The sequence below is a fragment of the Amia ocellicauda genome, chromosome 6 (assembly GCF_036373705.1).
Source record: "Amia ocellicauda isolate fAmiCal2 chromosome 6, fAmiCal2.hap1, whole genome shotgun sequence".
In the NCBI taxonomy this organism is placed as follows: domain Eukaryota; kingdom Metazoa; phylum Chordata; class Actinopteri; order Amiiformes; family Amiidae; genus Amia; species Amia ocellicauda.
In genome coordinates, this window is record NC_089855.1 from 45,636,378 (window position 1) to 45,657,849 (window position 21,472).

The window sequence follows — 21,472 nt, forward strand, 5'->3', positions numbered from 1 at the left end:
TGAATCTTGTCTTTGTTTTCTCTCCTCTTGATCTGTCTTCTCTCTCTCCCTGTTTCTTCCTTTCCGTCTAGCTGTATTATATATATTTTATATTTATTTTTTATATATATGTTTATTTTATATCGGTCAGGGACTTTTTGCATGCAGTTCACGTGTGTGCTGGTGTTTGAGCATGCGAACCTGGGAGGGAACGGGGGCCAAATGTTGGTTGTTGCCAGGGGCAATGGCGAGATGTAAAATGAGCTGTGGGTTAATTACAGAGACAGGAGAGGTGAGAACAGGGTAATGAGGGAGGGGGGGCTGAGAATCAATGTTTGGAGTCTCACTGTAGGAGAGAGAGAGAAGGAAGTAAACCAAAAGGGAGAGAAAAAAGTATTAAGACATAGAAAAAGTGAGAGGCAGGTGGAGACGGATGGGGAGGGGAGATGACTCTGGTCACTGCAGGAAGTCCGCAGTGCGCTGGGCCTGTGTCTGCGAGTCCCTCTGTGTGTGTGTGTCTGTCTGCATCGCTCTCTCTGTGCGTCTCTCTCAAATTCATGACTTCTCCCTTTGTAATTGTATAATCTGTGTGTGTGTGCGTCTCTCTCTCTCTCTCTCTCTCTGTCTTAATGGGTCAGATCTGCAGTCCCTGCAGGACACCTACAGTGCTAGCGCGTTGGCTGACCCACACACACCTGGGAGTCACAACTACCCTGGGTCTGCTAATTAAGAAAGTGGGGTCAGGACCCAGGTGAGTGTGCCAGTGGAGGGAGGGTTGAAGTTTGGTTTCCCATTGAGGTTGAAAGGGTGGGGGGAATAACACTAACAGAAGGAAGTTTCAACAGGAACTTTGAATGGCTAGTGTTTTACTTTTCGTTGTGAACTCGCATAACCTTGTCCCTCTTGCTCGCACGCAACCCACAACCCGCAACCCGTTCCGCATTCCTGTCCAACTTTTTCGCAGTTAGGTAACCAAACCCCGCCCCCGGCCCGTTTCCTATTGGCTGGATCCTGGGAGGCGGGTCCGCCCTCACCAATCCGAGGTGCCGCCTACTTAGATATTAAGCAGAGCAGCGAGTTCAGCGTCTACCTCCGGACAAAGCTGCTTAATATACATGAGAGGGGCGGGCCAGTTAAGTAACCGAATTGGACTAGATATTCTGAAAACAGCACATGATTTGGGACGAGCAGAGTTAGTTTCTCGCATCAGGTTGTAACAGTCGGCGTGGATTAAAGTCTTAATAATACGACTAAAAACACAAACGGGCCAGTTTGTCAATTTACCCCAGCAGCCCCTTACCGTGACGCGATGTCCTCCGTGGGAGAAATCACGCTGGGCGTCTCCAGTGACATCCCCGAGGTGCTGAAAGCGCTGCTGGACTATCCCTTCTCCCTGCCCTGTGAGGACAGCGACGGTAAGACTGTCTACTGATGATCAATGTTCATATTTATACTACTATAATCAATTGCATTGAGTGTAATAGTAATTTAATTAGTTATAGTAACTCATAATAATTAGTAGTAGTAATAGTAAAAATGCAGTAACAACAATACAATAGCAATAGTATTAGTAACAGTAGTGGTATTATTGATATCATATTATTGATAGGAGCAGTGGCGGTTCTAGCTTGTATGGCTCCCTGGGTGAACCCCCTCTTCAACGTCTGTCCCCACAAACAAACAAAAAAACAACAACAAAAAAAGAAGTAACAACGACAAAAACAAACAAATTGTACTATATAAATACAAATAAAAAAGATAATCGAATTATTACACTATTACCCTATAGCCAACAAAAAACACACAAATAAAACTAAATTGCACAAATCCTATATCACACAACTAGAATAACACTTATAAAGAAGGGAACCTGATTATTATCTTATCCATTTGTGTTGATTTGGCACTCAAGCATCAATATATTACCCATCCCCCAACACTGTCAACCAAGACTCAAGACTAAACCAGTTCACCTTGGTGGTGTGCAGACTGGTTTTATATTATTCTTAACAATTTCGCACAAACCAGAAAAAAATGCAGCAATATTCAAAGTAGTATGAATGAATTGTGGTTTATTTAGTAGCATTTTGTAGTGTGATTGATTTTACTAATTGCATTAGTACTTTACAAAGTTAGAGGTTCACTATATGATAGATTCCCCCGCTCCCCCTACCTCAGGCTGTCAGTGGGGAGACCGGAGGTCAACCTACCCCCACCCCCCTCCCCATCTTGTACCTCTGAGTGGGAGACCTTCAGAGGCAGTAGCCTGCCTAACTCACAAACTACAATCAGGGCGCCCACTCCGACAAGGTTAATTGACTCACAGTCCCACACGGTGACATGATGTCATTGACGTGACGTGCAAATAAGCAATAGAAAACCGATCGCATAAATGTCACCATTACGATTTTGTTTGTGCGGGCGCTCCCCGTGCCACCCCCTGCCCATGTCGACTGTACCTAAATCCGCCGCTGGGGGCAATAGCAGGAGCAGTGATAGTGGGAGCTGTGTGAGTGGGGTTGTATGTGCTGGTGTAATCCTGGCATCATTGTGTAGGCAGCCTGGGCCTGCTTTAAACACACAGTGACACACTGACACACTTGGACTGATGCACTCACACCGACGCACTGTTTCTGACACTGACACACTTGCCCTGAGACGCAGACATTGACACACACACCTACAACCATGAAGCTGGTGTGTGTGTGTGAATGAGAGTGAGACAGCACAAACATATCACAGAGAGAAAGAGCCAAAGTACATGAATGCATAAGAGAGAGAGCGAGAGAGTAGATGAATGAGACAGAGAGATCCAGAGAGTGTGTAAATGAATTACAGAGAGAGAGAGATCCAGAGACAAAACGGGTGTAACCTTGTCATGCCAATAAAGCTCTTTTTGAATTTGAATTGGAATTGAGTAAGTGAATGAAACAGAGAGCGAGTGTGTGTTAGTGAGTGATTGACTGCCACACTGCTTGACTGAATATTGTGCGTGTAAAGCTGCTAGATGATGCTGAGTTAACACCTCTGCTGCTCTGATAAGGCACTGCCCAGTGTTACATCAGCCTGAAACTGCACTGCTTCATTAGTCCCAACAGAGTGACGGGTGACCTATATACACACTTACGAACATACACAGACTCACACACACACTTACATACAGTACTGTGCAAAAGTTTTATGCAGGTGTGAAAAAATGCTGTAAAGTAAGAATGCTTTCAAAAATAAACATGTTAATAGATTATATTTATCAATTAACTAAATGCAAACTGAGTGAACAGAAGACAAATCTACATCAAATCCATATTTGGTGTGACCACCCTTTGCCTTCAAAACAGCATCAATTCTTCTAGGTACACTTGCACAAAGTCAGGGATTTTTTTTTTTAAGGTACTTGGCAGATAGGTTGGACCAAACATCTTTGAGAACTAACCTCAGCTCTGTGGATTTAGGCAGCCTCAGTTGCTTCTCTCTCTTCATGTAATCCCAGACAGACTCGATGATGTTGAGATCAGGGCTCTGTGGGGGCCATACCATCACTTCCAGGACTCCTTGTTCTTCTTTACGCTGAAGATAGTTCATAATGAAGTTCGCTGTATGTTTGGGGTCATTGTCATGCTGCAGAATAAATTTGGGGCCAATCAGATGCCTCCCTGATGGTATTACATGATGGATAAGTATCTGCCTGTACTTCTCAGCATTGAGGAGACCATTCATTCTGACCAAATCCCCAGCTCCATTTTCAGAAATGCAGCCCCAAACGTGCAAGGAACCTCCACCATGCTTCACTGTTGCCTGCAGATACTCATTTGTGTACCGCTCTCCAGCCCTTCGGCGAACAAACTGCCTTCTGATGCAGCCAAATATTTGACTCATCAGTCCAGAGCACCTGCTGCCATTATTCTGCACCCCAGTTCCTGTGTTTTCGTGCATAGTTGAATCGCTTGGCCTTGTTGCCACGTCGGAGGTATGGCTTTTTGGCCGCAAGTCTTCCATGACAGCCACTTCTGACAAGACTTCTCTGGACAGTAGATGGGTGTGCCAGGGTCCCACTACTTTCTGCCAGTTCTGAGCTGATGGCACTGCTGGACATCTTACGATTGCGAAGGGAAGGAAGCATGATGTGTCTTTCATCTGCTGCAGTAAGTTTCCTTGGCCGACCACTGCGTCTACGCTCCTCAACGTTGCCCGTTTCTTGTGCTTCTTCAAAAGAGCTTGGACAACACATCTGGAAACCCCTGTCTGCCTTGAAATGTTTGCCTGGGAGAGACCTTGCTGATGCAGTATAACTACCTTGTGTCTTGTTGCTGTGCTGTGCTGGTGTATGACTTTTGACAGTAAACTGTCTTCAGCAGCCTCACCTTGTTAGCTGAGTTTGGCTGTTCCTCACCCAGTTTTAGTCCTCCTACACGGCTGTTTCTGTTTCAGTTAATGATTGTGTTTCAACCTACATTTTGAATTGATGATTATTAGCACCTGTTTGGTATAATTGTTTAATCATACACCTGACTATATGCCTACAAAACCGCTGACTTTGTGCAAGTGTACCTAGAAGAATTGATGCTGTTTTGATGGCAAAGGGTGGTCACACCAAATATGGATTTGATATAGATTTTTCTTCTGTTCACTCACTTTGCATTTAGTTAATGCCCACAGCACAGATGACCATCTGACCTCTAGCACTGACGCCACCCTTCTGAGTTATACAGCTCCTTTAGGAAAGGTTTTCCTTCTCCACCTTAGTAGTTGTATTATTAGTAGTATTACATAATAGTAACATTATTTATAATATCGGGGTTCAAGAAGTTCAAGAACAAAGATATTCCAATCCAAACCCTGGGGTTGTTGGCGCTGGAGGTCACGTGGGCACAGGGGTCAGGGGGTCACAACTCTGAACTGGGATGCTGCAGGGAGCTAAACTCAATCCCAGACTGAGCGCTGTGGACTGACTGGGCAGGGGGGCTGCTGTCTCTCTGACCATGGCTACTTAGTTGGGCCACTAAGGGACAGTGCACATATGCAACATTATGATTATTTGTCTGATTATTATTTGTAGTAGTAGTAACAGTAGAAGTATGTCTGCATTATTATCTGTAGTAGTTTGTGTATATTATTATTCTTATTATTGTTAATATTGCTTAGCAAGGGTGACTTGCATCGTCACAGAATAGACACTTTGATCCAAAAAATGCGAACACACTGACAGGGTTCAGTATGAAGGGGGGCTGTCTGGCACAACTTGTGTTTTTCATCTGCATCCCAGTCAGTGAAACTCAGAGTCCTGGAGTTTCTGCCCTACCCTTGTGTGTAATGGGGTCAGAGCAGTGGGGTAGTAGGGTAGTGAGGTCAAAGCAGTGGAGTCAATGCTTACAGAGTCATCAAAACCAGCTGAAGCAGATCCAGTGAGAGTGTGACTGTGTATGAGACTGAGTGTGTGTGTGAGTGTGCGAGAGTGCGAGTATGCAAGAGGTGTGAGTATAAGAGTGTGTATAAGCGAGTGTGTGTGTCTCTCTGCCTCTCTTCTCTCTCACATTGTAAAATACAAGCTATATAATAATGTAAGTTTTATTTGATGATTATAGTAGCTGGTTTTCTTCTACTCTGGTGTCCCTGTGGTTGCTTGTATCTGTGTCATGTCTCTTTCACTTCCTGTTTTCGACTCTGCTGGAACACGGTGTGCTGTAATGCAATCTGGAGAACAGCCACAGCACGAGAGGGAGAGGGGGAGAGGGAGAGGGTGGGGGAGAGGGAGTGGAGCATCAGACAGAAACCGCCCCCCAGCCTACTGTGTATACAGCACTCGAGAGATGCCCAAAAAGTTATTTGAAAACTTGTGGCACCCCCTGTCCATAATACGGTCCTAACTGGTCACTGGGTCACCCTCCATGTAACCCCCCCACAGTGCCTGCAGTGCATTTGGAGGTATAGCTCATTTCTGGCTCGTCTCTTTTAACTATAATTACCACTGATGCATCACGTCTCCTTTTTCATATCGTTTCTGTGAGCCCATCCGAGCCATTGACGTCACAATAGTTGGCCAGACCTGAAACCTCACCCACCTCTCGCTCTCAAAACAATGACAAATAAATAAAACCTGCCGTTTTGTTCCCTTTACATGCGATTACGCTGTTGCGATGCGGTTGTCATGGGAACCGACTGTTTTATTTTAATATACAGATATAAATATATAATTGTCGTGTCAAAAAGAAGTGCTTCCGGCCCCGCACGTGAGCGGCTCAGAATGATTCTGAAGTGCCGCCCCGCCCCCCACGTGACAAACGCCCCCACCTGCTGCCTCCTCATTGGCTGAGCGCGGCGGCACGAGGGGCGCCACCTGAGCGGCCCGGCGCGCGGTGTTGCACATAGAGGCGGAACGTTCGTAGTGGGAGGGGCTTATTTACAAACTGGGGGAGAAACATGGCTTTACTTCCCGGATAGTTCCAGTGTAACCCCCCACCACCACCTCCATTACAATTATCATTTTTAGTTTTACCGATGTATGTGTTGTGTCGCGTTGGGATGTAACATAAAATGGCCTGGAATGTATGTAGTGCTATAAAAGTGTATTTTTGTACTACATTGCCTGGTTAGAGGATGATACCCTGCTGTCAAAACTTTTAAAGCTACACACGAAACACGGCGTAACGAGGCTCTTATTCTCGACTGTGGGGATTTAAAAACAAAAACAGAAAGCACGTTGGCGTATTTTGGTTCATGCGGTGTATTTATAGAGGGGAAAAGCGGGTCAGACTTCGAAGGCTCCGGGTTTGACACTGAAAGTGTGTCAGGCTCCTCGCACTGCAGCCCGCGCGCGGCCTCGCAGACACGTTTCTGTCCGGGTGCCCGCACAGGCCCCGCCCCTCGGCCAATCAGCGCAGGGGGAGTGGTGCTCATTAGCATACGCGCGCCCCCCGACGTGTTCATATTCATGAGCTGGCAGCGCGGGTGGCCAATGAGCGCAGCAGGCGGGGTGGACGGGGCGGGGCGGCTCATGAATAATGAGACGACTCATTTCCATCCGGGGAATCGGGTCAAATGCCGAGGCGAACGGTGTTGTTTTGGTGAAGAGAGGATAAGACGCACCGAGGTGCTGTGGGAACAATAACAGAAACAGAATCAGAGTGCAGCAGCGTAACAGGATTGAATTTCAGTATAAAATGTCGGGGCAGTCTACGGTAATGGAGGCGGCGGAGGAGCTGCCCAGCTCTATCCCGGTTGTCCTGAAGAAACTGATGGAGAATCCGCCGCCGAACCTTCTGGAACACTGCGACAGCGGTAAGGCTGGGCCGGGGGGCGGTTCCGGCCTGGAGGGGCCGAGTTCACCCGAGTCCACCCGAGTCCAGTCCGAAAGTCGGTCAGAGTTCGAGTCGCGGTGCTTGCCGTGCACAGTGTCGCTGCCGATGTCAGCACATCCACACGCACAGACCCGGAAATAGCGTCGCTGTCTCCGCAGTGTTTTCACTGTAACTTGGCATTATTATTATTATTATAACTGTATTTGACACCCGATTCAAAAAACAAACAAAAATACACTTTTAACGATACACTTTAATTAAGAAACCGTGCACTTGATAAAAGTACATCGTTATATTGTTTGTCTCCTTCTGTTGGTACTTCAGTTATTTTATGTATTGCATTTTACCTAAGCTACCTGTCAGAGCTGGTGCAAGCAACTATCTTGTTTTCTTATTTAAGTAAATTGGTTATGAGTGTTTTTGTTTCCTGTGTTGATTCCACTGGCGAAGTGTGATCAACAGCACAACTGATCCCAATTTCTAACCATGATGACTTTTAACATCTGAATACCAGCCAAGTGAGCAACAAGCTAATGGTGTGGTAAGGGGACAGACTAAAATGTACAGAGGACTTGACATCAGGAACAGATTAAAACTGTCAGAGCAGTGCGTATAGGGCAAAATCAGACACCCTTTATGAAGCACTTCTGCACAGGGCTGTTGGTTATGCTGTGCTGTGTGCTGGAGCAATTTGGCTATTATACTAATTTTCTCTCTCTCTCTCTCCCTCCTCACGCCTGCAGAGAAAGACGACAAAGCCAAGCTCTGTGGGGAAGATGGCAGTGAGGAGGGCGGGGGTGGCGTCAGTGGCTCGGGAGGAGTGGGAGGAGGGGTGGTGGGGTCGGTGGGGGTCTCAGCCTCCTTGATGCCAGCCATCTGGGACAAGACCATCCCGTACGATGGAGAGACCTTCCACCTGGAGTACATGGACCTGGATGAGTTTCTGCTGGAGAACGGCATTCCCGCCTCCCTGGAAGAGGAGCTGCAAAGGACTCTGGGAAAAGCTGGGGGTGGGCAAGAGGGGGAGGAGGGCCCAGTTGAGGTGCCGAAGAAGAAGAAGATGGAGGAGGAGGAGGAGGAGGAGAAGGAAGGAGAAGAATCAGAGGGCACCAGCAAGGGGGCGGTCCAAGAAGGAGGAGAGGGAAAAAGCGAGGCATCCTTGCCAGCTGCCACGGTGACAGGGGTTTCCATGGTGACGGCTGGGGTCACCCTGCTGCCCGCTGCCGAGCTGGAGCTCAGCCAGGAGGAGCTGGTCACCGCCACCGAGGACACTGCGGGTGAGAGTGGGTGCTGACTCACTGACTGATTGACTGATCAATATACTGACTCACTGACTTAACAGACTGACTGACTGACGTTCGCTGACTGACACACTCTCCCTCCTCTAGATGGCCCTGTCCTGGAGCGCCTGACACCCAGCCCAATCGACCCGGAGCAGATTGAGGTGGCCGTGAACTTCCAGCCCGACCCAACGGACCTGGTGCTGTCCAGTGTGCCGGGGGGAGAGCTGTTCGACCCGCGTAAGCACCGCTTCACTGATGACGACCTGAAGCCTCAGCCCATGATCAAGAAGGCCAAGAAAGTGTTCGTGCCCGATGAGCAGAAGGTGAGGGAGGGAGGGGTAAGGACAGGAGTGGGTAGAGGAGAGTGAAAAGGTACAGATAGGGACATATTGGGACAGATAAGGTGGGAGGGGGTTAGAGGGAGGGGCAGGGAAGGACAGAGGTAGAGCTTAGAGAGAGAGAGAGAGTAGAGCTTAGAGAGAGAGGGAGAGGGAGAGAGAGAGAGAGAGAGGGGGGGAAGACTGGGGAACAATACTACAGTCTTAAATTCATCCTTCTCTCTCCCTCCAGGATGATAAGTACTGGTCACGGCGGAAGAAGAACAATGTGGCGGCGAAGCGCTCTCGGGATGCACGACGGCTGAAGGAGAACCAGATCACGGTGCGTGCTGCCTTCCTGGAGCGCGAGAACTCGGCGCTGCGGCAGGAGGTGGCCGAGCTGCGCCGGGACTGCGGGCGCTGCCGGAGCGTGGTGGCGCGCTACCAGGCCAAATACGGGCCCCTGTAAGGATCACACTGACCTGCCCGCCGACCCCAACTCACCCTACCTCATTGCACCAGAGCGAGACAGTTAAACCGCCAACCCACTCTTCACTGACACTGAGCAGGGGAGAGAGAGAGAGAGAGATGCCATTAACATTGAGAAGAGGAGAAAGAGGGAGAGAGACAGTTGCCCTTCACACAGTGAGAGAGATGGACAGACAGAGAGACAGGCTTACCAGAGACAAGCAGAAGTGCAGAGAGTTGGACAGAGAGGAAGACTGTCCCTCCTTTAAAAGAGAAGCACACTCACACAAAATACTAATAAACAAAAAAGATATCTATAGTATAGGGATGAATGCCAAGCAATCTATGAAAGAAGAAAATAACAATAATCACAAAACTGAGTTTCCCTTTCTCTGTTTGTTTCTGCCACCCCCGTCATTAATCCCTCATTCTTTCTCTGTTCAAAGCGCAAATCAGGAGGCTGACGTACTGGACTCATAAACACAGAGAGAGACAGAAAAGGAGAGAAGTTTATTCATTTATTCATTTATTTACAGTGGAGGGAGGAAATAAATAAATAAATAAATATTCGAAAAGGGATGAACAGATGCATCAAAGGAAGTAATGAAGAAGGAAGCGGAGGAGGAGGAGATGGAGAGAAAGCAGAATGCAAGAACAAGTGAATAGGGGGATGCAAAAGGACGAGTGTGGGGAGAGAGAGTGTCCTGGTTGTGATGTCTATACTTTTGAGACTTAAAAACAAAAAATCTTGGTGTCTTGTGAAAGTGGGGTCAGTTGGTAGACCTTTAGCTGTAGTCCATGTGCACAGAGGCCTACAATGGTCTTCTACTCCCTGCCAGTGCCTATCCCAGTGTGGTTGTGGGATTATGGAGGCTCTCTAAACTCCTGTGGTGCGACTGACTGCCCTATACATGGGGGTCGGGGCAGTGCGGGCCCTTCAGTAAAGATTTAGTCGGACGAGGAGAGAAATAACCACAAAATAGCAGCTGACCGGCCTGTGTGACAGTGAACGTACTGTCACTCCCTGACACTCGCAGCAGCACCTATAAATACAGGTGCACTTTACTTACAGCAGACCCGGTTAGACAGTATCTGTTTACAGTGTACTCAAAAGACTGGTCTCCACCAAACAACACAGGTTTCATGGGGGATTACTCTGGTTAAGACTCTTGTATAGCATATCTTCCTTCCGTCATTACCAGATTGTTTTGTGGAAGCAACATTTTGGCATCTGAGGAATGTAGTTGACTGAAAACATTGGTAAACACAATAATGAAGAACAGTTTGGACAAGCCGGGAGCTAAATCACGAAACAAATCAGAGCAACTATGCTTTCATATGCAGTTTACAGATTATTATATAATACAAATATATAGCCTATATAATATTATTCATACTTTACTCTGTTCTTGGTGTTAAACTAAGACTGTTCCTAATATGAATGTAGCTAAAATAATACCATGTAGGCAATGATAAACTCAAGTTGTTTGGCAGTCAAACTTCCTGCATTTATTATATTTTAAGTAATGACATCGACAACCTTTATCATTATAATGGTTACAATGTATAATGTACCGATTTCTATGGTCCCTGGAGTACGCTGTAAGTGGGGTGCACCTGTATGTATGTATATATATGTAAAATCATACATAGAGCTATAAATCATATATATATATATATATATATATATATATATATATATATGAATAAATACACAGTTTAGTACAGGAATAATCCTCCTCGGGCAGAAGCTGTAAAATTGATGTCTGGCCCTCAGCCTGACCTCTGACCTCTGACACGAGCCCACGGGTGCACTGGAGTGTGACGTGTCATTGCGCTCGCCTGGTTGACAACGAGCAGACTGGACTGCACTGGCAGGGTGTGCTTGAGCATTCGAGCTCTGTGTTCATCTCCGCTAGAGGAGCCGTCCAGCGGGCAGGACTGTGGTTCTGATGCATCAAAGCCATGCTCTAGATTTCAGAATGCTATATATGTCTTTCTGCAGATTATTATATTATTTTTCCTTGCAGACCCTCCTAAGGCAGGGAACAGTTGTCTTAACTCTTTACAAGTGTCTTGTCAGAACCCTAGTAGACTGCTGCCGAGAGAGAGAGTTTGTATGTGTGTAGAGTGTGTGTATGTATAGACCCCCCCCCGTGTGAAGTTTTTGTAAATAACCCCCCCACAGATCATCTGTTGTCTGCGCAACGTGGACCACTCTTGTCTGTATACATCTCCCTATTGCTCTGTGTGTCTGTCTGTGGCAGTCTTTATTGTGGGACCGGAGAACAGACCTTTTTTATCCACCGTTTCTAGGCTAACTTCACATCATGTGGGTGGCATTGGAGGGGAGGGGGGCCACAGTGCTCTTAGTATTGCTTTCCTTTAGAGTTTCATTGACAGTTAAGTTAACCGTGTTATACACTTAAGGAGGGGGGTTCTCTTCAGCCCTTGTCCTGGAGAATTACAGTAACAGATATATACAGTGGGAGAAGGAGGGGGGGGGTGTCAATACCACAATCCTTTCTGAGGACTGTGGATGGATCCAGGGAGGGCCCCCAGCAGGGCAGTACAATACCTGCAATAACTAAAATAATAATGAAAGCAAAAACTGTACATTATTGTATCACTGCTGTTGATGTTTGTTTTATTTTTTATAAATGGAAAATATACATTATTATTATTATTAGTGTTTGGTTGTCTCTCATATTTTGGTTGCGTTTTAAGGTTTGTACGTCTGTTTTGTTTTGCTGTTATGCTTTTCATTTTGAGTTTTTGGATTTTATTTTGTTTGAGACTGTGTACACCAACTGTACTGGAGGACATTTGACCAGGCATTAACTGTTCTGTACATAATAGAATCAGTAATAATATTAATAATAAAGGTTTGAAGAACTATAACCTGTATCAGTCTCTTGTTTCGCATACCACTGTATAGACATTAGGTACGGGAGTTCATCTGTCCCTATAGCAGGTACAGTATAGGTCTTAAGAGGGGGGTCTGTTTGTCCTTACAGAATTTATAGTGTAATAGGAAGAGAAGTGTGGGCAGGTGGGGTAGAGAGAGATGGGTCTTTTGTGAGATGAGAACAGAACTTCTAGAAAGCATTCTCCCTGAGGGTGAGGGTTGTGGGGCAGCGAGAGCAGGTGGTGCCAGAGACTGATAGATGAATGAGAGCGGTTAAATTGTTAAATATAAATGTATTTATTGTTCCCCGTTGCTCCTGTTACTGAGCACTATAGACATGTGAGTCAGTGCTTCGGCAACACTGGGTCACTTAATCAAGCCAATTAAGTCGTATTTTTAACTGAATTTGAGAGAGAGATCCACCAGCAGCCCAAAGGATAACATGTTCTCTGGAGTAGAGAGAGCGACCAGCCGCAAGGTAGGCCAGAAAACAAAACAAAACAAATCTTAAAATCCACGATTTTGCCAACATTTTGCCATTATCCCCAGCTCTTTGTTTTAACTGGATTAATGCAGTAAAAAATAAAAGACTATTTACTGAAGCAACCAACCACCAGACTAGTTTTGTTTTTAATATAATGAGATATATTTAAATGTATTATTTTCAACAATCTCAAAATATTTTGAATTACACTGCAAAGGGAATGACCCAAATAACTGATTTAAATGGAGGATGTGTTCAACTACACCCATCTGGGTAACGCAACAATATCCAAAACTGATCAATAACTCACTAGGCAGACCATAACGAGTCCAGCTTTTATTGAGTAAATTCCGTACAGGATTATACATTTTTTTTTTTTTTAAATGCAATTTATTATTTAATAGATTTCTGCTTCAACTTGCTTATACAGATTTTTTATTAAACTTTCATTGAAAAAATAATTTGATCGCTTGTAAGAAAAAAACTAAATCGTGAAAAGAACAAACAAAATAATTTCCTGGATAATTAATAAACAAACATACATTAGGAAATATATACACATTAAATTCATATATATAGATTTGTCTTACCCTTTACAAATTTACTAGATCCCTCTTTGTAACTAAGTAAATGGCAAAAAATAGAAAATTCTTAAGTTAGAAATAAATATTATATATATATTTTTGCTTTCCCTAAGTTTACTTCAAACCAATGTAAAGATCAAAAAAATAAATCCATACATATACAGAATAAAGAAGCAATAAATTAGTAAAATAAAACCACTTTCCCAACTCTTTTCTTCCCAGCTCTAGTTCTCTCAGCCCAGTTACTACCTCAGGTGAACCCATTTCACACTAGCACCCCTCTCTGCTCTAGTGACCAGTATGGTCAGGTCTGCACTCTAAATGTTTCCGTTCCCAGTCGGGTTGGATCTGTAGTCACTGCAGGAAAGTCACAGTGTGCAGGAAGTGTGTGAGCGTGTGTCTCTCTCATATCTCCAGTCAGTACTGGAAGTATACAGTGCCTCTCCACTTAAAGGGAAGGGGATTAACTAGGAGTAAAATGAATTCCTTGAAGGCAGCGTGTTTGTGGGTGATGGGGAAACGCTTCCAGATCCAGCAATGGTTTCATTATGGAGATCCCTGCTGGACTGGACTGTACAATCTCAAGGACCGGTGTCACTTCCAATGTGAATTAAACAGACCTCTGCACCCCCTCCAAAACAAAAACAAAAGAAAAATGCCAAAAGGAAAAGAAAAAGAGAAACAAAATCCTTCTTTCACTGGCGACGAAACAGCTCCCCCAGGGCTCGTCACCAAGAGCATCGACTCGTTGCCCGAGACCAAACCCCAAACCGAGTAGAGCAGAGCAGTAGCACAAATAACAACAGTGTGGTAGCAAGCAGCCACACTAACAGTCCCAACAGCCACACCAGGCAGAAGACCGGCCCACTCACTCACGCACTCTACCCCTCCCCTTTCTGGAAAACAGAAAAATAATACCCGGTCAAAAAGGAAATGCCCGCTTCACAAGGGAAGTCTCGCTGAGCTCAGTTGGCCAGGACGACAGGCTGGAAGCTCTGGCTGGGGTACTGCAGGCCATAGCCTCCCAGGCCCTCCATGAAAGCAGAGCTCTCGGTGTACAGGCCGCCAGAGATCCCACTACTGCCACCAACGCCGCCACCACCGGGGCTGTGAAAGGAAGGGAGGAAGGGGCTGCCCTGGGAGGGAGAGGGGTCTGTGTCCAGGTACAGAGGCCCTGGTGGTCCTGGGTAGACAAACTCCTTGGCGTTGGGTGAGAGCTGGCTGATGGGGGGGGCGCCCAGGGAGTGCAGGGACAGGGGCAGGGGTTGGCCGTGTTTGCCTAGGCCGGGGATAGTGGTAGTAGGAGAGCGGGACGGCCTCTGTTGAGATGCACCCCCTCCGCCTCCTCCCGTTTTCTTCATCTTTGTGGAGCCGAACTTGGTAGCAGCAAAACTGGCTGTGGTGAAGAAGAGTGGCTGGGAGGGGGTGGGGCGGGAGAGTGGGGGGTGCTGTGACTGCGGCGGCTGTTGCGGCTGTTGCTGCTGCTGCTGCTGCTGCTGCTGCTGCTGCTGCGGGGGGAAGTAGGAGTGGGGGCAGGTGGGGGAAGCCAGAGAGGAGGAGGTAGAGGAAGAGACCGGAGGGGAGTTAGAAGGGGAGGAAGGAGGCAGAGGGAAGTGGCCAAACGCCAGTGCCGGCAACGGGGAGGTGGGGGGTGGCGGCGAGCTGGAGAGAACCGAGGCCCCTCTGCCCCCGACCGGGATGAAAACCTGCGCCTCGGGGTTGAATCCCACACTCCTACCCCCCCTACATTCCTTCTCCTTCTCTTCCTGCTGCTGTGGCTCCTCCTCTCCCAGCACCACCCCTTCCTCCTCACTTTGGTCCTGCTTAGAGGAGGAAGAGGGAGAAGGAGGAGGAGGAGGTGGAGAGGAGGATGTGGAGGAGGAAGTGGAGGATGGAGTCTGCTGCTGGGGGCGACCACGTGGCCCGGCCTCCTTCAAATACAACACCTCCACCGGTCCCTTCTCCCCGACTTGGTAGGACACCTCAAAGGGGTCGATCCACAGGCTCAGGCCGGCCGGCAGGTGGGCGCTAACTTCCCCGGCGTCCAGCCCGCTGCGCCTGGCCGCCTCCGCCACGAGGGGGTCAGGGGGGGGCGCCCCCAGGTGCAGGCAGCGGAAGCCAGAGCCACGGAGGGGGGCCTCGGGGTACCAGTGGCCTGAGAAGTGAGAGAGCAGGAGCCCACGCAACTCGTCCCCGAACAGCTCCGCCCGCCGCCGGGGCAACTGGTCGTACAAGTGGGACATGATGAAGTGCAGGGCCACCTTCACCTCCAGGTGCATCGTAGGTTTTGGGGGGAAGGGTTCAGTCTGAGGGAGAGAGGGAGGGAGCTAGAAGGGTTCAAGTGGGTGAGAGGGCCCAGTGGAAGGGCCCAGTCCAGTGGGGTCGGCTTGAGGGAGGGAGTGAGTTGGGAATTGAAAGAGTTGGAGTGGTAAGCCGGGGGAGGGTGGAGCAGGTTGGAGAGAAGGAGGAGAGGAACAGTGAGAGTGCGGTCTAAATAAACAGATTATCTTCAGGGGGGCTCCGTTAGACTTAGATACAGTGCTGTTTTACTGGCTATAGCGATGGGAGAGCCTGACAGATAGGGTAGGAGGGGATTAAGGTGTGTGCATTTGATCCTCAGGAGAGCTCCAGCAGGGCAGACGTTGTACAGGCAAAGCAGTCGATCAGGTAGGTCCGTCTTCGATCCAGTGCTGGTGGCAAGATGGAAGGTGGATCTTCCTCCTCTTTCTTCTTCTCCTCCTCCTCCTCCTTTCCTTTCTCTCCTTCCGACTCTTCTTTCAGACCTGATAAGGAGACAGTGCTTATTTGCAATGTATACAGGAAACAAAATAATGTGGAAGAGAGATGAAAAGCACTAGTGAGACAGTATGAGTGTGTGAAGGAGAGAGAGTGAGAGCATCTCCATGTCGCAACTGTCTCAAAAATATATAGCTACATTTTCATGTACATATTAGCCTTAGAAAATATACTATCGTATTTTTCAACTGCTCGCTGTCCTACAAGGCCTACGCACGATTAACAAAACTCATTTTCCCAGAATCCCCAGACCAACGCGTACACCTTACTTCCGCCTGACGTCATCACTACGCGTGTACTACCCGGTCTCCTTATCGGCACAACAAAAACAATAACCATAACAATACAGCTGCTGCTGCTACTAATGATATGAATGGTGACGATATAGTTTCGCTAATGACAGAATCATTAATAACGGCCCTCTCGCACTACACTGGTAAGCGCATTGACAGAACAGCTCGGTGTTTATGGTCGAAAAGCTTAGAGTTACATTGTAGTAGAAAACGCAATTCCGGCCTCTTTCCGATGTAAACACGAAGACCGTGAGCGGGTCGCGCTGTCGAAGGTGACATTGGAGCTGAAGCCGGCGGGTCAGGAGTGCGGGCGGGGCGGGTTACATATACCACTGTACCGGGCTGTCTCTCTCCGGACCAGGGCTGGAGCCCCTGCTGTACCGCCTCTCTGTTACGGTTATACTGCCATTATTCTTTCCTCGTCTTTCACGCTCACCGCGCTTTAACTGGTCTGTCCGACCGGAAAAGCCGGTGTGCGCTGACCAGTGCGATCACAGGCCCGTCGTGGATTATGAATGTAGGCGAGCAAGGCAACCGATACGGCAGCTGTGTATGGTCGCAGGGGGACGGAGGATGAGGGAATTGAATTAGAGCAGACGGGAGACACGCTGACGCCCAGTGCCATTGTTTATATTGTCGTTAAATACCTGTACAACCATTATTAATAATATTAACACATACTACAGGCAGACCATATTTAACATATCAATCAGAAGTCGTGATCTACATGGGAAATGTTCGTGGAAAACCCTGACCAGTGGGACGACAGCACACTGCCTGCGTTGGTCTATGAAATGATTCATCGGAGCTACGGAGTGCGCCTGTACGACATCTGGTGTACAGGTTAGCAGGACAGACGGGCAGATGTGGATGGATGCTGACGGTTCCGTCTGAGGCCCAGTCTCCCCGCATCCCGACAGGGCCGCCTGGCTTACACGGATTATTTTATGCGATGGAGAGACGGATGGAAAGACGGATAGCGAGTCGTTATACAGAACACATTGCGATTTCAATACTCGTACGCGCCTTAGCATAACATTAATATAATCGTCTTCATGTCAACCAGCGAATTGGATTAAGCAGGAGACCTATCGCCCCCCAACTAATAAACAGCCCGTTATAACACTGCATTACCCCGCTCCTCCTCCATTTAAACGGTGTTGTTGTTGTTGTGGGGTTTTGTTGGAAATCAATAAATAATGCATCTTCTCAAAATGATCACTGGCTGCTCACCTCCTTCTAAAATGGATGACAGTCCATCACAACACATGCCTCGTCCTTATTGGTGTGATATTGCCATTATTGTACTGCTCGGTACTGTGTTCCCCGCAGCCCGTCAGTGCGGGCATCTCCGGCCGGGATAGCGGGGTATGCGGCGGCCCATGCACCGTGTATCCCCGGAGCGCGGTGGTACTTACTCCGGGTCGGGAGAGAGCTGGTCTGCTGTAAGCGCTCAGATCCGGACGGGTTTATTTCCTACAGTCCCACACAAGTGTCGTTGCGGACATATGCTTGCTTAGGATGTGGTTTGCTTTGGCCCTGGCGGAGATGTAGCCTATTCCTTTTTCGTAACCTCCATTTATGTATTGTTTACAATGGCTGGAGCTGTGTAGGTATTTTTGGGGATGAAGCCGCGACTCCGCTCGCTGGACTTGGCGGAGACGCTTGTGAGAGGCGGGGTGCAACTTGACTGCTTGACAAGCCGGCGCATTTATACCACCCCCTGCCCACCGTGTGACGCGGTTTCACTGCCGGGACTACTTCATGGTTGGTTCTGGATTTAACGCTTTGTGTGTGTATTTGTGTCAGTCAATCAGTCCTTTTTCACCCCATCTCTTTCTCCTTCCACCTCCCCTCATTGTCCCCAATTCTCCCATTCTGCTCAGTCTCCTCTCCTCCTGTCTCCTTCACATTTTCCCTTTCGACCCCCTCTATCTCTGTGATGCCTCACCACTGCAGTTGTTCAGCCAGCTTCCTCCACATCAGGGCTCTGACACGGATACACACCGTACAGAGAGCACAGTCCCCAGCCAGGCCAGGCTTCACTGAGGAGACATTACAGCAGCTTCTAGATTGCTTGGCGGAAGGATCCAGGCCATACAGAAGGATACACTCAGGCCCCTTGGCTAAAAATACAAGCTCCCTGATAGCAACAGAGCCCCTATTGGCCAAGCAGGGGACAGCCACACTGGATGAGCCGGGTGTTCCCTGCCTGGCCAATCAGAGACACCAGAGGCGGGCCCTGGAAGGAACTGGAAACCACAATGCAGTCTGGGAAGTTTTTTTTATGATTTTCCTTTCTGAAATGGTCAAAAGCTTTGGTATAGAGCAGGGGTGGCGAACCCTGCTCCTGTAGAGCCACAATCCTTAAGGATTTCCAGGTCTCTCTAAATTACCAATCATTGTATACCTTGAACACGTTTTGCCTAATTAAGACAAAAGGTTAATTTAAGCAGTGAGATCTGGACCCTGTGGCTCTCCTGGACCAGGGTTAGCCACCCCTGGTATTGAGGGTATTTTCTGTTGCTAGTGCAATACAAGGAGGGGAATGGTGAAAGAACTATACAATTTCACTTCACTTTCACTTGATCAAACTATATTAATAATGTAAATGGAGACCATAACTCCCAAACCCGTCTCCTTCCAGCTCCATGGGTTACCCTGGCGACTGTGTGAATCTAACAGATGGGAGTTTGATCACAACAAATGTTTGAAATGGTCTACTTATTTTAAAATACCCTGTACATATAACACTTTCTGCACAACAGTTGTATGATAAAACTAAGCTGTTCCTTCTGGTGGTTTATTTTGAGTTCAACATCAATGATAGTGGAGTGACTGCTCTCTCCCAGCTCTCGCCCCTGCTGAAGGCTCTCTCTCAGTCCCTCAGCTGAGACAGCTCACCCACACTTCCTGCCCACCTTCTTCCTTTACATTAATTAATGCTCCCACCATCGTTCTCCCTCTTCGTGACCTGTAACCCCCCTCAAATGGACACAGAAGGTTCCTTCCATGACACAGAGATGTTACACAGCATAGAAAAACAAAAACAGTTTTATTACATCCTGAACATCCTACATGTGGGAAATGGAGGGAGAGGAAAATAATATTTGAAAAATCAGCTGTTGGACACCGATCCGGAGTTTGGGCTGGGGTGGGCAGTGACCGCTGCCTGACCTTTCACCTCTTCTTAAACCCGTATTTCTTCCGCTCATAGAACAAGTCCGTCTTGGAGCTGCCCAGGTTCACGATCTTGGGGCAGCCGTCTCGCTGAAGGGGGGAAATAAAACCTCAATAAATCATAACATTCTATTCAAAACCTGCAATTATCCTGTAGTAACTCGTATTGTACTGCACTGTAATGTACTGCTTTGCAATGTGCTGTATAGCGTACCTGTACTGCAGTGCATCATGCTTCACTGCCTTGTTTTTTTACTGCACTGCAAATGTACAGTATACCTTATGGGACACCAATATTGACAGAACGAGACAGAACTAGATAGAGAGCTGTACAGAGACAGAAAGCGTAATACAGAGAGAGAGAGATGGGGAGTGAGGCACATGCGCAGAGACAGAAAGACCAAGAGGGTAGAGGAGAGAGAGAGAGACAGAGACAGAAAAGTGAGACGCACTGAGAAACAGAAAGAGAGAGAACAAGGCAGGATGGGGGAGACACCGAGGGACAGGGACTCACGTCCTTCTCCTGGATGGTGCACTCCTTGCAGTAGTATGCGTCCGACACGCCCGGCCCCCCGCAGATGACACAGCGGCCCTGGTAGGAGCCGTAGTTGCACTCGTCGCAGATGCGCACCAATGTGCAGGGCCGCACGTACGAGTCACAGATCACACACTTGCCATCGCCTGGGGAGGAGGGGGTGTGTGGAGGGATGGGAGGGGAGTAAAGAATAATATAGTTCGGGCTACCGCCAACAACACCAAGACACTGGCTGACTGGGCACTGCGCTGAGAGAGAGGTACACCACACATACTGTACAAACTATAGATTCTATCCCCTAACCCTCACAAAAAACTTTCTGCATTTTAACATTTTCAATAAAACATCATTTAGTATGTTTTTTAAGCGATTTGACTCATGGGGACTCTAGACAAAGTCCCTACATTTCACAGTTATAGCATAATAATCTTGTAATTTTAAGTAATTACCAGTTTGTAACCTTAAAAAAAAAAAGTCCCAATATATCACGAAAAACTGTACACATACGCACTGACACTGACTGGGCACTGCACAACAATCGTAGAACAAGCAGAAAAACCACAAAGGCAACTTACATTTTTCACACAACCTTCCAATGGCTGAAAAACAAAATGCACAATTATATTAGACCTACATCATAATAATAAAGTATAAAATAATAATACACTACTACAAATAAATGCATATTAAGAGTAATCGTACCCAAAACAGTAAGTGTAACTACGTTAACATTGTATTAGTGCTAAACGGTCCAATCAGTAAAGCACGGAACCCCAAAGCAAACTCACAAATGAATATTAATGTATATATCAATTCGCAAATTAGAAAACGGCAACACGGTACCGTACTTTTAAACAAGAACTGTAGCAAGTTACTGTATGCAAGAGAGATCACGGTACTGTAGCTTGTGTTCCGTCAAGAACTGCACCATTCATTGTAACCCACGGTTTAAAATGTAGATTCCTGCTGTGGTTCAATATTACTTCACCCCACAATGTACACACGAAGGTCTAAGTTGTAATTGAAATCAAATATAAAAATTTCTTACCGACACCGGCTTGTTTTCTACAGAAAATCAAATCTGGATGATGTTTGGCCATATTGGATTGCAGACAACGCGCCCTGTCGCTTTTCACCTTTAACCTCTAAACTCTGAACTCTGAACTGTAGTTCGAAAAATAAATACATTTTAATAAACTGATTATTTATTATTCTCAAAATCGACATGCTTGCTTGTATCTTTAATTTATTACGAACGTAGTTTATTGTTTCACAAAATCCGTTCAAATTTGATTTTTTATTTTATTTTTACAGTCATTGACTTTCCGGGTGGTTCCCGTAGCAACCATA

General features: G+C 47.1%; 3 protein-coding genes across 7 annotated transcripts; 1 reads left to right on the forward strand and 2 right to left on the reverse strand.

Moving 5' to 3' along the window:
* The first annotated feature begins 1,095 nt into the window (after window positions 1-1,095).
* tefa (TEF transcription factor, PAR bZIP family member a) lies at window positions 1,096-12,243 on the forward strand. Of its 3 annotated transcripts, none has more exons than XM_066707247.1 (5): window positions 1,096-1,394; window positions 8,018-8,551; window positions 8,663-8,880; window positions 9,128-9,339; window positions 9,789-12,243. In XM_066707247.1, exons 1-5 carry the CDS (start codon window positions 1,289-1,291, stop codon window positions 9,820-9,822), a joined length of 1,104 nt encoding a protein of 367 aa, XP_066563344.1. In that variant the 5' UTR covers window positions 1,096-1,288; the 3' UTR covers window positions 9,823-12,243. The 3 variants fall into 3 exon arrangements, with proteins under 3 accessions (XP_066563344.1, XP_066563345.1, XP_066563343.1); XM_066707246.1 differs by lacking the exon at window positions 1,096-1,394 and adding an exon at window positions 6,992-7,254; XM_066707248.1 differs by lacking the exons at window positions 1,096-1,394; window positions 9,789-12,243 and adding an exon at window positions 6,991-7,254 and having other exon boundaries at window positions 9,128-9,343.
* An 814-nt stretch (window positions 12,244-13,057) lies between these two features.
* Window positions 13,058-18,525, reverse strand: tob2 (transducer of ERBB2, 2). Of its 3 annotated transcripts, none has more exons than XM_066707253.1 (2): window positions 18,359-18,525; window positions 13,058-16,101 (listed from the first exon to the last, which is right to left on the reverse strand). In XM_066707253.1, the coding sequence occupies exon 2, from the start codon at window positions 15,595-15,597 to the stop codon at window positions 14,284-14,286; it is 1,314 nt and encodes a 437-aa protein (XP_066563350.1). In that variant the 5' UTR covers window positions 15,598-16,101; window positions 18,359-18,525; the 3' UTR covers window positions 13,058-14,283. The 3 variants fall into 3 exon arrangements, with proteins under 3 accessions (XP_066563350.1, XP_066563348.1, XP_066563349.1); XM_066707251.1 differs by lacking the exon at window positions 18,359-18,525 and adding an exon at window positions 17,826-18,098; XM_066707252.1 differs by lacking the exon at window positions 18,359-18,525 and adding an exon at window positions 17,641-17,816.
* Window positions 18,526-19,445: 920 nt separating this feature from the next.
* phf5a (PHD finger protein 5A) lies at window positions 19,446-21,270 on the reverse strand. Its single transcript, XM_066707254.1, has 4 exons — window positions 21,171-21,270; window positions 20,698-20,721; window positions 20,102-20,268; window positions 19,446-19,677 (listed from the first exon to the last, which is right to left on the reverse strand). Exons 1-4 carry the CDS (start codon window positions 21,220-21,222, stop codon window positions 19,588-19,590), a joined length of 333 nt encoding a protein of 110 aa, XP_066563351.1. The 5' UTR covers window positions 21,223-21,270; the 3' UTR covers window positions 19,446-19,587.
* Between the last annotated feature and the right edge of the window lie 202 nt (window positions 21,271-21,472).

Coding starts and splice junctions, on each gene's coding strand:
- tefa (XM_066707246.1), top strand. CDS start 7,137: ATGTCGGGGCAGTCTACGGTAATGGAGGCGGCGGAGGAGCTGCCCAGC. Junction 8,552..8,662: donor CGCCACCGAGGACACTGCGG/GTGAGAGTGGGT, acceptor TCCCTCCTCTAG/ATGGCCCTGTCCTGGAGCGC. Junction 8,881..9,127: donor TCGTGCCCGATGAGCAGAAG/GTGAGGGAGGGA, acceptor CTCTCCCTCCAG/GATGATAAGTACTGGTCACG.
- phf5a (XM_066707254.1), bottom strand. CDS start 21,222: ATGGCCAAACATCATCCAGATTTGATTTTCTGTAGAAAACAAGCCGGT. Junction 20,269..20,697: donor TGGAAGGTTGTGTGAAAAAT/GTAAGTTGCCTT, acceptor CCTCCTCCCCAG/GCGATGGCAAGTGTGTGATC. Junction 19,678..20,101: donor GCACCATCCAGGAGAAGGAC/GTGAGTCCCTGT, acceptor TCCCCCCTTCAG/CGAGACGGCTGCCCCAAGAT.
- tob2 (XM_066707253.1), bottom strand. CDS start 15,597: ATGCACCTGGAGGTGAAGGTGGCCCTGCACTTCATCATGTCCCACTTG.